The 17,829-nt window shown below is 40.9% G+C and overlaps 1 protein-coding gene across 1 annotated transcript in view; it reads right to left on the bottom strand.

Moving 5' to 3' along the window:
* Positions 1-17,829, bottom strand: part of MKLN1 (muskelin 1) — an 80,291-nt gene that overhangs the window by 43,075 nt on the left and 19,387 nt on the right. Inside the window, exons 2-5 of the mRNA XM_075857505.1 lie at positions 11,291-11,360; positions 10,887-11,029; positions 6,506-6,594; positions 2,958-3,067 (exon numbers count right to left, since the gene is read on the bottom strand). Coding sequence (XP_075713620.1) covers positions 2,958-3,067; positions 6,506-6,594; positions 10,887-11,029; positions 11,291-11,360 — 412 coding nt within the window. The remainder of the gene's footprint in view (positions 1-2,957; positions 3,068-6,505; positions 6,595-10,886; positions 11,030-11,290; positions 11,361-17,829) is intronic.

The raw sequence follows: 17,829 nt of genomic DNA, 5'->3' as shown, positions 1-17,829 counted from the left end.
CCAATGATGAGCTGAAAAACCGGTGCAAGAAAAATGAAAAAAAAAAAAAAAATACTGCACACAGATTAATCAATGTCATAAGCACAGGTTTCAGTGTTATGAATACATGCTTGAAGTGTTCCCATCACCTGAAAAGGGGATCTGTTTTGTTTGAAAATACAATAGCCCCTTAAGAAATTAATAAACATGTTATTTAAAAAAAAATTAAAGATACTGAAAGTATAAGGCTACATTCACACGAGCGTGACAGATTTACGCGCTTAAAAACAGTGCTTTCAATTTGTCAGTGTGCGTTGCGTTATGCATTAGTGTGCTTTGCGTATGGCATGTGCTTTTCATGCACTCGCAAGCATTTATTTTTCAATGTAATTGATGCGTAAAACACGGACAGCACACGGATGTGCATCCGTGTGCTGTGAGGGCTTTTCATGCACCCATTGACTTGGATGGGCGGCTAGGTGCGTGAAAATGCACCAATATAGGACATGTAGTGAGTTTCACGCAACGGACACACGCTGTGTGAAAACTCACGCATGTCTGAATAGCCCCATTGAAATCAACGAGTCCGTGTACTGTGCGTTGCATCAAAGCACAGCAGACGGACGAGATTCACGCTCGTGTGAATGAAGTGTATAAGTCACGTTCCAAACTACCGGGTAGGGGGCATCCTGGCATCCCCTATGGCAGCATCCAAGGTCAGAACACGAGATCTCGCTATCCGTCTCAGAGCGCTAACTGCTGTATGGATATAGAACTTCGAGATCGGTAAGCATTTAAAGGGTATTCCCCATATTGGATATTTATGGCATATCCACAGCACCTATCTTTAGAATGGGGCTCCATGAGCCCCGCCCTACCTGCTCTTGCTCTCCAACCACTGACTGACAAGGTGGTCGGGAGTACAGCAACAGCCTAGCTCGAAGATCTACACTCTTTCCGTAACGTCAATAGAAGTAAATGGATGTTATGGAGACAGCACAGTACAGCGAACTACGCCGTTTCCATAGCTCCCATTTTCTTCTATGGGAGTTACGGAAACGTAGCGCAGCTTGGTGAGATATGCGGTTTCCGTACTCCCAAACAATTGGTCAGTCCTCAGCCAGAGCAAAAGAAGGTAGGACAGGGTAAGGTAGGACAGGCCTCATGGGGACCTGTTCTAGAGGTGGGACCTATACCCATTGAATATGCCATAAAGGTCCAAGATGGGAATCAAATAGTAATTGTTATATTAAATACAGCAATTCTCTCTCTCGGAGATAAAACACGTGATCCCGCGATAACTGGCGAGGTCTCGCATTTTGAGCTTCGATGCTGCCGTGGGGGATGACGGGTGATACCCCTACCAAAAAGTTAGAGATCGGACTCCTGCGGTACACTTATACTGTATATATATATTGTATTTTTTTTAGAACATTAAAATGTTTGACAGTTTGTAATAAATGTTTAAAATGGTAAGTTCACGAGTTATAGTTAAGGGGCAAAAATAGCGCATCACAAAAAGCGCTAAGAAAAACAATAGTTTAGCCATAGTAGTTCCTTAAGTAGAATTAGATAATTATATATTTCAGGTTTTTATTATATACATTTTTTTTTTTTTTTTATGTTCTTTTAAAGGGAATTTTTTTGTTTTTACATTTTCCAGTTTTCACACTGGAGCAGTCACTCTCCTGATTTCTTTAACTCACTTGTTAGCTTTGCTGTATAGACTGGGACAGAATGAGGAAAGTAAACTCATTATGGTTAGAGGGTGGGCAAGTTAATGACCGCTCTATTGTATTACTGGAAGTCTAGATAAGGAGGCATAGCAACACAAGGTTCTGTATGCATCTCCTTGGTCTCGGGGCGTGGGGGGGGGGTGGCTGTACTAAATCACTTCCTAGAGACTAATATTCTATAAGATTTCTCTGTCCATTAAAAGCTGCCATAACGCACACATACCTTGCTGTAATGTCTATACAGAAAGATAGTGTGTCCAGTACCTCCCCCTATTGCCCCCTGGAAAGTTTTAAAAAAAAAATAGCTGCAACATTTACAAAAAAATAAAACATGATTACTACATAAATATTTAATTTATAAAACTAAGATAAAACACATCGGACGTTCCCTTTAACAATGAAGGCAATGTTTCTAGAAGCAAATACACAACAAAGTGATCCATGGTAATTATATGCAGCATGCCCTAAAAACGGAATGGTTTTCAGTCACATTGTACAGACAGGATTATGTAAAATCACTGCTCCAGGTATTTTTTATACCGTTCACGTTTCACACTGTGAAATGAATTTTAAAGGTTATTACAAGTGTGCGAATACCTAAAAAGTGTACGTTCTTTGTTTTTATTTAATGTATGTGCGAGAAAGAAAAAAAACGAAATTAAAGATTTTTTTAGTACATTATTTTTTATACCCACATTATGATCTGTTTTACTACTGTGCCCTAACAGCAGGATGAGTGTACCTATAGCCCTTGGGTCCTTTCTAGGTCATCAGGGCTGACATTCACAGGGGTTCCCCAGTCCCTGATCGAGTCATCTGTAAAAGGGAGTTGTCCCCTTTGATCATGCCATGGTCAAGTGTTGCTGCAGCAATCAAAGACTTAAACAATGGGGATCGGAAGAAATCTCAATCACGGACGTTAAATGAACCCAAGCACCAATACAGGCTCACCTTTTACCCACACCAAGGTAATTATACAGCACAGTGGAATAAAAAAAGTTTTTTTGCCGTATACCTTATGTATATCAATTGTTACCTAGCTTTGTACTCCATAACATTTCACGGCTTCTCTGTGTAATGAGAATACTACATTGTATGTGTGCGGTTTTACAACATCTCATCAACTGGTCATATCATGGTCAAAATGAGATGGCATTGTTACAGAAAGGCACAATAAAGTAAACAATATAATGAACTATTAGCTATTCCATCAGAAGGCCAAATGTTCAAATGCACACCTACCTTGCTGTACCAATGAAGACAGGGTTGTACAACATCCGGATCGTCAATGCCATTGATTTCAACATACCAAATACTAAAGTTAAAACTTGGACCCCACGATAGCAGAGGCACTAGAACAATATAAATATTACAATAAGAATTGTGACAACCTCAGCTTGAAAGTTAGTTTAAAAGCCACATAACATTAACGCTTCGCTGGTCGAAGCCAATTATAAAGTATTTTTATGATGGTATTTAGTTCCCTCTACACTGGCCAAGATGTAACCTCGTATGTAGTCTTCTTGCTTCAGACACTGTGGATGTGTGGGAGACCCTCTACATAAATGGTGGGGTTGCCCGAAGGTACGCCGGTTTTGGCGACAAATTTTTAATATTATATTCTATAACTCAGATTAACTTGAAATTGTCCCCGTCACAGCCATTACTTAATGAGAACGTCCCTGGCTTGTCTAAAGCCTCTCATAAATTTGTATCCTTTCTTTTCCGGACAGCCAAAATTGCTATAACTACATCCAGGAAAAGCCCTGTGATTCCTCTTCATCTGCTTAAGACTAAACTGAATTGGATTATGGTCAATGACTGTTTGCACTGTATGGTCTCAGATAAGGAGGAGCTCTTCCTTCAAGTTTGGCAGGAATGGCTCAGATACCTCGGGACGATCTCCTGTCTTTCCCCGCTTTTTCCCTCTTTTCCGCCCTCCCTTTTATTCCTTCCTTATTTTTTATCCTTTTTAGATATAGGGTAATATTTGGAATAATAAAACGTCTGTTACGATTCGATTTACAGAGAATGCCCCCGACTGTTATTTGCACAGTTTGATGTACAGTTTGCCTTTTCTTGAAAACCTTCGATAAAAATGATTGAAACATAAAAGCCACATAACATGATAAGTTTAAAGAGGCTCGGTCACCACCTTATAAGTGGCCTATCTTGTACATAATATGATCGGCGCTGTAATGTAAATTACAGCAGTGTTTTTTATTTAGAAAAATGATCATTTTTGACGGAGTTATGACCTATTTTAACTTTATGCTAATGAGTTTATTAATGGACAACTGGGCGTTTTACTTTTTGACCAAGTGGGCGTTGTGGAGAGAAATGTATGACGCTGACCAATCAGTGACCAATCCGTGTCATACACTTCTCCCCATTCATTTACACAGCAGATAGCGTTCTTATTACATCACTATGTGCAGCCACATAAACACACTATAACGTTACTCAAGTGTCCTGACAGTGAATATACTTTACCTCCAGCCAGGACGTGATATCTATTCAGAATCCTGACACTTCAGTAGCGTTTGTTTGAGATTTACAGCAAGGCAAGAGTAATCTCGCGATATTACGATGTAACCTGTCATTTAAAACGAGATTACGTTTGCCTTGCTGTAAATCTCACACAGATGCTACAGAAGTGTCAGGATTGTGAATAGATATCACGTCCTGGCTGGAGGGAATGTATATTCACTGTCAGGACACTTGAGTAACGTTGCAGTGTGTTTATGTGGCTGCACATAGTGATGTAATAAGATCACTATATGCTGTGTAAATGAATGGGGAGAAGTGCATGACACGGATTGGTCACTGATGGGTCAGCGGCATACACTTCTCTCCACAATGCCCACTGGGTCAAAAAGTAAAACACGCCCAGTTGTCCATTGAGAAACTCATCAGCATAAAGCTAAAATTGGTCATAACCGTCAAAAATTACAGCGCCGCTCACATTATGTACAAGATAGGCCACTTATACTGTGGTGATAGAGCCTCTTTAAGGCTGCCTGCAGCCGCCGAAAAGGGAACTTGCTGCATACATAGTTTATTTAAATGGCTCCCATTGAATTAAAGAGGCTCTGTCACCAGATTTTGCAACCCCTATCTGCTATTGCAGCAGATAGGCGCTGCAATGTAGATTACAGTAACGTTTTTATTTTTAAAAAACGAGCATTTTTGGCCAAGTTATGACCATTTTTGTAGTTATGCAAATGAGGCTTGCAAAAGTCCAAGTGGGTGTGTTTAAAAGTAAAAGTCCAAGTGGGCGTGTATTAGGTGCGTACATCGGGGCGTTTTTAATACTTTTACTAGCTGTGCGCTCTGAAGAGAAGTAACATCCTCTTCTCTTCAGAACGCCCAGCTTCTGACAGTGCAGACCTGTGACGTCACTCACAGGTCCTGCATCGTGACGGCCACATCGGCACCAGAGGCTACAGTTGATTCTGCAGCAGCATCAGAGTTTGCAGGTAAGTCGATCTTACCTGCAAACGCTGATGCTGCTGCAGAATCAACTGTAGCCTCTGGTGCCGATGTGGCCGTCACGATGCAGGACCTGTGAGTGACGTCACAGGTCTGCACTGTCAGAAGCTGGGCGTTCTGAAGAGAAGAGGATGTTACTTCTCTTCAGAGCGCACAGCTAGTAAAAGTATTAAAAACGCCCCGATGTACGCACCTAATACACGCCCACTTGGACTTTTACTTTTAAACACACCCACTTGGACTTTTGCAAGCCTCATTTGCATAACTACAAAAATGGTCATAACTTGGCCAAAAATGCTCGTTTTTTAAAAATAAAAACGTTACTGTAATCTACATTGCAGCGCCTATCTGCTGCAATAGCAGATAGGGGTTGCAAAATCTGGTGACAGAGCCTCTTTAAATGGGAGCAATATAAATATACATGCAGCACGTTCCCCTTTGGGGCAGCTCCACATAGCGAGAATGTAATCATTATCTAGTCGCCACGTGGATCAGACAACCAGAATTTGTCAAACTCTGATCTATAATACAGTATCTATATTATACACAAACTCCTATATACATACACATACAAACAACGTTTGAACAGCCCATTCCAACAAAATGACACAAAACGTGTATGTAGGTGCACGAACACCTGTGACTGCAAATATACAGCACACACAAAAATGGCGACCGCACACTGCGAACTCCAATGTAACCTAAACCGCTAAATATAAATAAATATGCATTACATGCTAAATCTACTTGCAATAGGGAGGTTCTTAGTGCACATTTTGATCAAAAACTGTTTGTCCACCTGCCACGACAAGGCGTCCTCCATAGGTGGGGACCTACTCTGCACATACACCCAGAACTGGGACTAAGTCTACATACATACATATAATTTTTTTTTTAATTATTATGTTTTTATTTATTTTTTAATTCGTTTAATGCTGGTTCCTACCATCCCTAGATATATGTAGGCTTAGTCCCAGTTCTGGGTGTATGTGCAGAGTAGGTCCCCACCTATGGAGGACGCCTTGTCGTGGCAGGTGGACAAACACTTTTTGATCAAAATGTGCGCTAAGAACCTCCCTATGGTAAGTAGATTTAGCAGTAAGGCATATTTATTTATATTTAGCGGTTTAGGTTAAATTGGTGTTCGCTGTGTGCTGTCGCCATTTTTTTGTTTGCAACATACACATGCAAACGTTAAGACTGAAATCACTGCAAGGAAATCCTTCGTAGACCTACCAAGAAGTTAATGCAAATTTCAAAATAAATATCTACCAGAAGGAATCATGATTCAAATATACCTATTTTAATGAAACGACACGGGAACATTTGTTCATCAATTTTATGCTTCAATGTGAAGGTCTCCTTGTTGTAATCATTCTTCAGCCCACTGAAATAAGAAATGTTAATGTACACTGTGTTAGTGAAAGAGAATACAGATCTAGAAATGGCTCATTGTGATATCGTATTTTGTTACGCCTCTTAATTATCCATGTAAGCAGAACTTATATTCTAATGCTACTAGAGTACTGAATAGTTATTAACGCCTTCAGGACCGCGGCTGAGCCTTGGTGATTACTAAATTATTTTTTTTACATTTGGTCATTCATTTTATTGAGTATAAAGATCTATTTTCCAAGCAAATTATACTTTGTTTCTCTACAAATATGAAATTAAAAAATTAGATAACGGAGAGATACAATTAATACAGAGGACGAGCACTTTTTAAACCCACCAAGTCATTACTTTTAATAAAACACAATCATCATAAAGTAATTTTTCGGGTTTATTTTTTTTTTATTCTATAGCATACCTCTCTGTAAACATAATATTTATAGCTACACTGGTAAAGAAAAATTGTGTTTCTGTTTTACAGTCTGCTGCGAAACGACATGTTATTTACTCATTAGCACTGATCGTTACGGATGACTGTAGATACTGTAGCGGACACTCGTCAGTGAGCGAGCAGGGGAAGGCTGGTGAGATCACTGCACATGTCCATTTTCAGTATCCAAATACTTTGCTGTAAACCAGTGTCCAACCAGTGGTTCAGAGACCATCCACATATGGTTCCCAAGATGTACTGGAGATACTGTTGTGTACTGGCCGCACAAGGAATGTCATATTATCGAAACGTGCCAGTCAAAACCTCATCACTGGCTGTTAGGCCTAGTTCACACAGTTTTTTGCAGGCAGAAAAAAATCTCAAATATACCTATTTTAATGAAACGACACGAACATTTGTGGATTAATTTTTTGCTTCAATGTGAAGGTCTCCTTGTTGTAATCATTTTTCAGCCCACTGAAATAGGAAATGTTTTACCTCATGCACATGACAGTGTGCGCCGGCTGGGTCCTGTCAGTGATCCGTGGAAAGATAGAACAAGTCCTATCTTTCCACGGTTCGGGGGAATCGGTCAGTTTTCACGGACCCAATTCACCCGCTAAAGTAAATGGGTCCATGAAAACTATTGGTTGCCACTTAGATGCCGTTAAAAACAGCCCGAGTGGCACATCGGTCGTGTGCAACTGGCATTAATGTACACTGGGTTTGTGTACACTGCGTTAGAGTACATTCCTTCAGGAATTTTGAGGCCGATTTTTACCGGCCTGCGCATTTTTACTGCAATTTTCCCGCGGCCATTGAGAAACGCAGGCAAAATAGCTGCGAAAAACGCTCGGAAAATAGAGCCAAATGTTTTTTCTGCCAACCATTGATTTCAATGCGAGGTCAGAGGCAGCACAAGAAAGGACATGCCGCTTTTTTTCCCGAGAGCGGCTAAAAGCCACCCATTGAAATCAATAAGGGTCGATTTCAGTGTGAACTGGGTCTTCGTACTAAGCAAAAGAAAAGCCAAAAAACATACCACTGGCACTTGTGGTACGGCACTAATAATACATTGGCACTAATAATAAATGTTTTACATTCACAAATCTTTTGTACACGCACTAAAATTATAAATATTGGGGATATCATTGGCGGTCACAACTTTTGCCACTATAAAAGGATCTGCTGTATACAAAGCAAAACAAAAACCAAGGACCTGCCTTCCGGACACATTTCCCATATATCAAGAGGACCTAGAAGTCGTTAACCAGGAATTATCCCAGAGCAAAGGATGACATTTAGATGATTTTTTTATTCTTTTATTTACTTTTTAAATGTTAGTGGTGTTTTGGGTTTTTTTCTTCCTATCCGCAAAAAAATATTTAAATATTTAAATTTTAACACTGGCCATTAGAGAAGTCGCAATAGGCTGACACTTCCTGTTTTCTGCAGTTCACTTGTCAGCTTTGCTAAATAGATTGGGACTGGAAGAGTAATCTCCTTATCATTAGAGGCTAAGCAAGTTAATTATTTTACTTCTGGAGGCAAAGAGACGGCAGGATACTAAAGGCCCTTTTACGGGCCAATTATCGGGCAAATGTTCGTTCATAAGGGTATGATCACACGATGAGAGGCATTTACGTGTGAAAAGACAGACTGTTTGCAGCTGCCTCGTTTCACACGTAAATGCTCCTCCTGGTAATTTACGAGGCGTCTGAGACGCTCATAAATCTTGAGCTGTGCTTCATTGAGTTCAATGAAGAACAGCTCAAATTACGTGGCAAAGAAGTGCCCTGCACTTCTTTGCCGAGGCAGTCCATTTACGCGTCGTCGTTTGACAGCTGTCAAACGACGACGCGTAAATTACAGGTCGTCTGCACAATACGTCGGCAAACCAATTCAAATGAATGGGCAGATGTTTGCCGACGTAATGCAGCCCTATTTTCCGACGTAAAACGAGGTATAATACGCCTCGTTTACGTCTGAAAATAGGTCGTGTGAACCAAGCCTAAGAGTGCTGGTTGTCGATAATTGCCCTGTGTAAACAGGGCAGCGATCAGCAGATGAACGAGCAAACGATTGTTCATGTGCTGATCATATCGATTTAAAAAACTAAAATATTATCGTTGTCGGCAACACATCTTGGTGTGTAAACAGAGACGCGCTGCCGACATGATAATAATGTATGAGGACAAGCGAATGCAGTAACGAGTGCTTGTTCCCATACATAGCTCCTTGTGAAAGGAGCAAACGAGCACCGATCAACGAGGTGTTTCGTTGACCGGTGCACGTTGTACCGGCCAAGATTGGCCGTGTAAGAGAACCTTAACATTATACAGATAGTGCTCTCTATGCATCTTCCCTGTGACTACCTGGTCTCTGCGGGAGGGGCACGTTCTCTATTTCCTGGAGACTGATAATCTATGACATTTATCTGTCAATTGACTAACATTCATTGCAGCTGCCATAAAGAACTCACACCCTGCTGTATTGTGTATACAGGCCATACTAGGAAGGAAGTGCATTATAGCAGACCAAGGAATTGGTTTTAAAAATAAAACAACAAATAGCTACAATATTTAAAAATAAAAACTACAAGCACATTATTTTTTTTATAGACTTCTACTAGTCCTTTTCAATAAATTAGAATATCATCAAAAAGTTAATTTATTTCAGTAATTCAATTCAAAAAGTGAAACTCCTATTACATAGATTCATTACATACAGAGTGATCCATTCACATAATTTTTTTCTTTTAATGTTGATGAGTATGGCTAATAGTTAATGAAAACCCCAAGTTTTGTATCTCAGAAAATATATAAGCCCAACTTCAAAAATGATTAATACCGAAATGTTGGCCTACTGAAAAGTATGTACAGTATATGCCCTCAATACTTCGTTGGGGATCCTTTTGCAGGAATTACTGCATCAATGCGGTGTGGCATAGACGTGATTAGCCTGTGGCACTGCTGAGGTGTTATGGAAGCCCAGGTTGCTTTGATAGGGGCCTTCAGCTCGTCTGCATTGTTGGGTCTGGCGTCTCATCAGCCTCTTTAGAGTACCCCATAGATTCTCTATGGGGTTTAGGTCAGGCGAGTTTGCTGGCCAATCAAGCACAGTGATACTGTGGTTATTAAACCAGGTATTGGCACTTTTGGCAGTGTGGGCAGGTGCCAAGTCCTGCTGGAAAATGAAATCAGCATCTCCATAAATCTTGTCAGCAGAGAGAAGCATGAAGTGCTCGAAAATGTCCTGCTAGACAGCTGCGCTGACTCTGGACTTGATATGACACAGTGGACCAACACCAGCAGATGACATGGCTCCCCACACCATCACTGACTGGAAACTTCACACTGGACCGGAAGAAACTTGGATTGACGCCTCTCCACTCTTCCTCCCGACTCTGGGACCTTGATTTCCAAATGAAATGCAAAACTTACTTTCATCTGAAAACAGGACTTTGGACCGACCACTGAGCAACAGACCAGTCCTTTTAAAGGCTTAAGAAACCTTTGCAGGTGTTTTGTGTTGATTCGCTGATTAGAGTGTGACACCATGAGTCTACAATCTTCACATTTTACCCAATATTCTAATTTTCTGAAAGACTAAATTTTGGGTTTTCATCAACTGTTAGCCATAATCATCAACATTAAAAGAAAGAAATGTGGAAATAGATCAGTGTGTGCAACGACTCTATATAATATAAGAGTTTAACTTTTTGAATTGAATTACTGAAATAAACTAACTTTTTGATTATATTCTAATCAATTCAGAAGGACTAGTATCTTTAAAATAAAACTACAAATCCATGAGATTTCCCAATTAATGTAATGACATATTGCTATCTTGTTTACCTAGACAGCAGCTCTGTCATGTTTTCTTCATTCATTCCACCAAAGACTTTAAACTTTTTCAAATTACAAACGTGCGTTTTCTCATATTTTCCAAACGTGATGCTTTGTACAATGGCTGGCCTTTCAACTTTCAGTATCAGAAACTGTGTAATGAAAAGAAAGAACAGAACAATTAAAAATGTATTCAGTATGCCAGTGTTTACACCGGTATTCGTTTTCTAACTACTACAGCTAGTTTAGCTTGCAGCATATGTTCAGGCGGCGATTTACCAATTCCCTCAAAATGACATAAAAGTCTAGACTAAATCTATTGATAAAGGAATCTGACACCAAGAGAGATTTTAACAATCAAAAGACACAAAAACACCAGGAGTATGTGCTTTTTTAATTTTACAAGCACTTACCTGAGGAGGGTAGTTGCTCTCCGAAGACCACCGTGAAGATTGATCATTAGGTTTGTCAACTAAAATGTTCCTATGAAGAAATACAAAATAATATATAATCCTGTTTGTATAAAACCTACAAACAAGGCCATGATTTTAACATATACTGTAAATGAACAGAACAGAAATCATTGCTATACACATTGCTTGCCAGCATCTTCCGTATGGCTCCAGACTGTCCAAGTGTCAAGAATTCAGTGAGATGGTCTTAGATTCCTGACTCTGCCCCCAAAATGCCACACCCCTAATAGCAGAGATCAATTATAGATTCCTTCTGAACCAATGGATCATTCCAAAGCGGATATCTAAGGGCCTGTTCACATCAGCGTTGCCCTTCCGTTGAGGGGTTCCGTCAGAGGTGTCTGTCGGGTTTAACCCCTCAACAGAAACCTTCGCTTCCGTTTCCCACACCATTGATCTCAATGGTGACGGAAACGTTGCTAATGGTTTCCGTTTGTCACCGTTGACAGTGTTCCGTTGTTCTTGACGGAACCAATAGCGCAGTCAACTGCGGAAGCTATGCTTTCAGTTTGCCTTTCCATTGAGGGGTTAACCAGACTGGCAACGCTGATGTGAACACAGCCTAACTAATTGGCACACTAAAAAAAAAGGGTCTTCTAAATGGCTGCTCACATATTCCAAGTTCCTGATGCTGCACAAACTGGGATAGAAACGCATGCGGTTTTTGCCATAATCTGTGGCCATGTATTTATGTAAAGAGGAAGTTCTGGGAAATGTACCATACAGTATCTACGAACACAAAGATTTAAAAAAAAACTTTTTTCTATCTTGTTTTTATTTTTTTTATTAAATTCAGTGTGAAATGCAATGCCAAAACAGAGTGCACAAAAACCTGGATAGTTCACACGTACCGTAAACACTGGTGATTTTCCGCAATGTATTTTGTTGCGGAAAATCTGCAGCATAATACAGTAGTAGCAGCAGCAGCGTGTATTGTGCCGCAAAATTGCAACTCCGGAAAAAAAAAATTATATACTTAGGCCCCATGAACACTACCGTGAAAAATCTCCGTAATTACGGACCGAAATACGGTCCCCAATGACGAACCAGCCCGATTCTATTGTCCGCGGACAACTTTCCATATCGCTAGAACAGTGTCGGGAGTTATGGAGCATGTCCTACTTTTCGTTTTTTTGCGGGCCGCGCTCCCGCACAGCACGAAAAAATGGCCCGCATCCATCAGCGACTGGCCGTGCCCGTAATCGCAGGCCATGATTACAGACACGGCCGTGTGCATGAGGCCTCAGGCTGGGTTCACACGACCTATTTTCAGGCGTAAACGAGGCGTATTAATACGGCTGCAATACGTCTGCAAACATCTGCCCATTCATTTGAATGGGTTTGCCGACGTACTGTGCCGACGACCTGTAATTTACGCGTCGTTTGACAGCTGTCAAACGACGACGCGTAAATGGACTGCCTCGTCAAAGAAGTGCAGGACACTTCTTTGGACGTTTTTGGAGCCGTTTTCTCATAGACTCCAATGAAAACAGCTCCAAAAACAGACATAAAAAACGCCGCGAAAACGCAGCAAAAAACGCGAGTTGCTCAAAAAACGGCTGAAAATCAGGGCCCGTTTTCCCTTGAAAACAGCTCCGTATTTTCAGACGTTTTTGGTCACTACGTGTGCACATACCCTCACCCAGAATTCTGTGGGTCTTTGTCCGGGCTGTCAGATGGTAAGTATGGGCGTTTTTTTTCTCTTCTGTTTTCCGCAGCGGACATTATGTCCGAAAAACTGTACCAGGGCGGATACACTGTGTACCTTTACACAGCGTATCCGACCTGTGTGAACTTACCCTATAAAGTCTGTATGTTGGAAAAACGTGCAGCAAATGAAATGTATGAACATACCCTAATGGTGAACATTAGCCTCAGCTGTAAACACGAATGTTTCTCTTTAGTATATCGTTATCAACTGGGCTTTCTCCTGCTTGACATTTCACCACCTTAGGCAACTTGCATGTTAACATTAGATATGGCACAACCCAATAGAGTAGGAGCAAATGTCAACCTCCCCACTTCATATTTATTACCACATACTTGTTTACGTCACTGGATTCTCTTCCAGAACCATTTTACAGTGGCGTGCACTGTTCTTTCTCATCTAAAAGACTACATATTATATACATCGTTACAACAACGGTTTGAAAAAGAAAAAAAGACATATGTCCCTCAAGTTTAACCAAGTGATGGGAGAAAGGGAAGAGATACGGGTAAACTATAAAACTTTGTTTTACCACTATTGAGCCAAAGGAAGGCCAAAAACCATTAGGCATGTACCAGTCTGCCCTTAAAATTAAAAATGTCCCTTTTGATCCCAAGTGGCAAACAGACTGGATCAACGTTCAAACAAGAGTTCTACACATTCACATAGGAGCTAATATTTTTTCATTCTAGGAAATTATCTAAGCCTTTTTTAAAGCCATCTACTGTCCCTGCTGTGACCAGCTCCTGCGGTAGATTATTCCATAGATTCACAGTAAAGAAGGCTTGTCGCCTCTGCAGGTTGAACCTTTTTTTCTCCAGACGGAGGGAGTGACCCCTTGTTTTTTGAGGGGGTTTTACATGGAACAGGATTTCACTGTTTCTTGTATGGGCCATTCATATATTCATACAAGTTAATCATGTCCTCCCTAGGGGATATGTTCACATTCCGAGGAAAGCTTATCAAAAACTATGTGGCGCACTGCTTACCTGGCACATCCTAGTCCAATACGCGTGTGCGTGATTGGCCGGATATCGTATTGCGCCCTTTCGCGAGATGTTGCGGTTCACGCATGCGCAGCGAAGAGCTGGTGTTTGGATTTTCTCCCTTAAAACATTTTGACATGCGCAATAGAGCTATTACGACGCCGTAGCCCACAAGGAGTTAATAAACCAATTGCAGACACAGCATTTACTATGCTATCATGCACACAGTTGGGTGAGTTATTAATTATTACACTATTATCTTATAAATATATATTGGACTATTTGTGTTTGTACTAGTCCCATAAATGCTCTGGATGTCTTTTTATGATGACCTAGCGTTGTTAACATGAGGGTTTTAACCCCTCAATGACCAGCCTATTTTAGACCTTAATGACCAAGCTAATTTTTAAGTTTTTCCATCATCTCATTCAAAGAGCTATAACTTTTTTATTTTTGCGTCGACATAGCTGTATAAGGTCTTGTTTTTTGGGGTACAAGTCGTCATTTTTAATAGCACCATTTTGGTTTGGGGTACATAGAATTTATTAACTTTTATCAAGTTGTTTTTTGGGGGGGGTGGGGACCGCAATTGTGCCATGGTATAAATAACACAACTTTATTCAGCGGGTTGTTGCGATTGCAACTATACAAAATTTATATAGATTTAGTATGTTTTACTACTTTTACACTGTAAAATCTCTTTAAAAAAATTATTTGTTTTTGTGTCTCCATATTAGAAGAGCGATCACTTCTTTATTTTTTCGCCGATGCATTTGTATGAGGGCTTTTTGCGGGACGACTCGTAGTTTTTATTGGTACCATTTTGGAGTAGATGCAAATTTTTGATCACTTTTTTTTAAAGGTAGGATTCAAAGAAAACAGCAATTTTTGCATTGGTTTTATTTTTTTTTACGTTTACCGTGCGGGTTAAATGATGTAATAACTTTATAGTCGGGGTCGTTACGGACGCAGCGATACCAAATATGTGTAACTTTTTTACTTTGTTTTTTAATAATAAAGCAGTTTGTAAGGGGAAAAAGGGGGTTTTTCATATTTTTTTTCACTTTATTAAACTTTTTTTTTTACTAGTCCCACTAGGGGACTTCACTATGCGATCTTCGATCGCATTTATAATACACCAATACTTTTGCATGCCATGGCCTAGCAGGCATAACTAGGGGCAGACCTGAGGGCATTTATTAGGCACACGGCTACCATAGAAGACAATGGCACTATCACCGTGTGCCAGTGGGATGAGAGGGAGCACCCTCCCGCTCTCCAAAACCACTCAGATCGGAGGGGTTAAACGGGCGGGATAAATACGGATATCGATCTCACCCGTTAGAGCAGGGATGCCCTCAGCTACCTCTGGTAGCAGGGAGATTTAAACGACTCCCTGCTGTTTATTCCGATGCAACGGCGTAAAAAGGCTATTGCATCGGAATAAAGCCCGTTTGTGGCTGCCGTAAAAACACTATGGGTCGGTCACTAATGGGTTAAACAACATTGTTGTATATTACACTGTTTTTTTATATTCCTTTTTTACACAGATTACTACTTTATTGCTAATGACTCAGTCATTATATACTTATTTGATGTGTTCCACATGCTTGAGAAAGGTCCTGCTGGACTGAAACGTTGCACGGGTGAATAAAGCTGCTATTCTTTTTGGAAGTGCTGCCTCTGTCTGTCATTTTTGTCTACCACTAGGGACTGTGGACCAGGTACTGTTGAGGCGTGCACCCACACTGGATTCAGTGCTGTGGATCCTATCCATTTTTGTGTATCCTTAGGATAGGCCATCAATATTAAATCAGAGGCGGTTCGACTCTCAGCATCCCTGCCGATCAGCTGTTTTAAGTGGCTGTGCTGCATTCAAGTGAATGGGACAATGGTGCAATACCTTGCACAGCTGCTACGAATATAATGTTGCGTGCAAGTCCGAACGAAAAGAAAAATCATGTCAACAATGATGAGGGTGTGGCAATCATACAAGCGCTGCGGCCCCTTCAAGCAGCTGATCGGCAGGGGTGCAGTGTTGGACCCCCACCGATCTAATATTGATCATCTATACTAAGGATTAGCCATCAATTTTAAAACCCATATAACCCCAATTAAGGCCTTATTCATACGAGTGTATGTCACGTCTGTGTTACGCGCGTTAAAACAACAGACGTCACACGGACCTATGCAATTCAATGGAGCCATTCAGACTTTGTGTTTTTCACACAGCATGTGTCCGCTGCGTGAAACTCACAGCATGTCCTATAGTTGTGCATTTTTTGCGCGTCACGCACCCATAGGGTGCGTGAAAATCATGGACAGCACACGGACGCACATCCGTGTGCTTCCGTGATTTTCACGCAACAATTGCTAAAGAAATGATGAGAAAGAAAAAACACCTTCAGTTTGTTTTGCGGACGTAAAAAACGCGTGAGATGCAGATGACATACGCGCGTAAAAACCGCAGACGCGCACCGTACACAAATGTCACACGGAACTTCAACGTGCGCAAAACTGACACGCTCGTGTGAAGGAGGCCTAAGGAGCAGTATGAACTACGCGGTAATGTAATAGTAAACAGGCATATGCAATGTTTAAACAAAATGTGCCAGGCACAGCACTTTTATAGTACTTATCTCCTCCATGCATAAGTAGGGAGTTTTGCACACTGTATGACTATTCACCTGTGTAATCTATAGGAGTATATATTTAGAGTGAAGATCAATAGGTGCCCGCTCGCCCAGGGTATTTTCATAAATTCAGGATTTGCACTAGACAAATAGGTTGTGGATTTTGAAGATCATCCATAGTAGGGCTGGGCGATTATGACCTAAATCAAAATCACGATTAGTTGAAGATGCAACCTCGATTACGATTAATGAATTTAGGCTACACCCCATTTTGAATACCACGCCCCCTATTTGCATGCTACGCTATTGAATTAATATTTATCCCGAGCCTGCTGTATATTACTGTATATACTATACCCCCTGACACGACCCCCACACACTATAACGCCCCCATAGTGCTCCCCACACAGTATAGTGCCCCCATAACTGCCCTCCTTCACACAGTATAATGTCCCAATAACTGCCCTCCACAGTATAATGACCCCCATAGCTGCCCCAATAGTGCCTAATAAAATACAACGATGAGTAGAGGAGATCCCTCTACTCCTCCGGTCTATTGCGCCGAGCCGTGAGCCTCCAGCAATACATAGTGAACGGTAGAACAGGGACCAGACTGCTCCCTGCTCTACCATTACATTCAACTGTATCTGCGTCCTGAGGACGCAGATACAGTTGATACCGGGGAAAAATAATTGAAGAAATGGAGATGTGCAAAATTACGTCAGTTAATTGCGCTGAATTTCGGGGGGGGGGGGGGGGGTTTGCGATTAATTGCCCAGTTCTAATCCATAGCAGAAACTTGCAACAGAAACGAATCTTTGGCTTTTCACCCCAAAGTCTACACCAATAACCGGCATGCCGTGGATTTTGAATTTCGTGGCACATCTAATTCGAACAATTTTATTTTTATTTGTATTTTTAACAGGGCATGTAAGCAGAGCATAAAATAACCCCATTTACATGCATTGTTGGCAGAACGCTAACAGAGTTAGGATTTATATGTGGAATCTCTTGCAGCTTCCTTTTGTACCCTGCATATTGTAAAATTGTAATTCTAATTTGAACAACCCTATTTAACACTGCAACCCCACACTAGAGACTACAAGAAACCCCCTGAGAACTAGTTTTTGTCAGGGAACCTTAGTATTCTTC

Source organism: Rhinoderma darwinii, chromosome 3 (genome assembly GCF_050947455.1).
Source record: "Rhinoderma darwinii isolate aRhiDar2 chromosome 3, aRhiDar2.hap1, whole genome shotgun sequence".
Classification (NCBI taxonomy): domain Eukaryota; kingdom Metazoa; phylum Chordata; class Amphibia; order Anura; family Rhinodermatidae; genus Rhinoderma; species Rhinoderma darwinii.
Note: the sequence above shows the minus strand (reverse complement) of the source record. Positions and strands in the feature narration are given on the sequence as shown.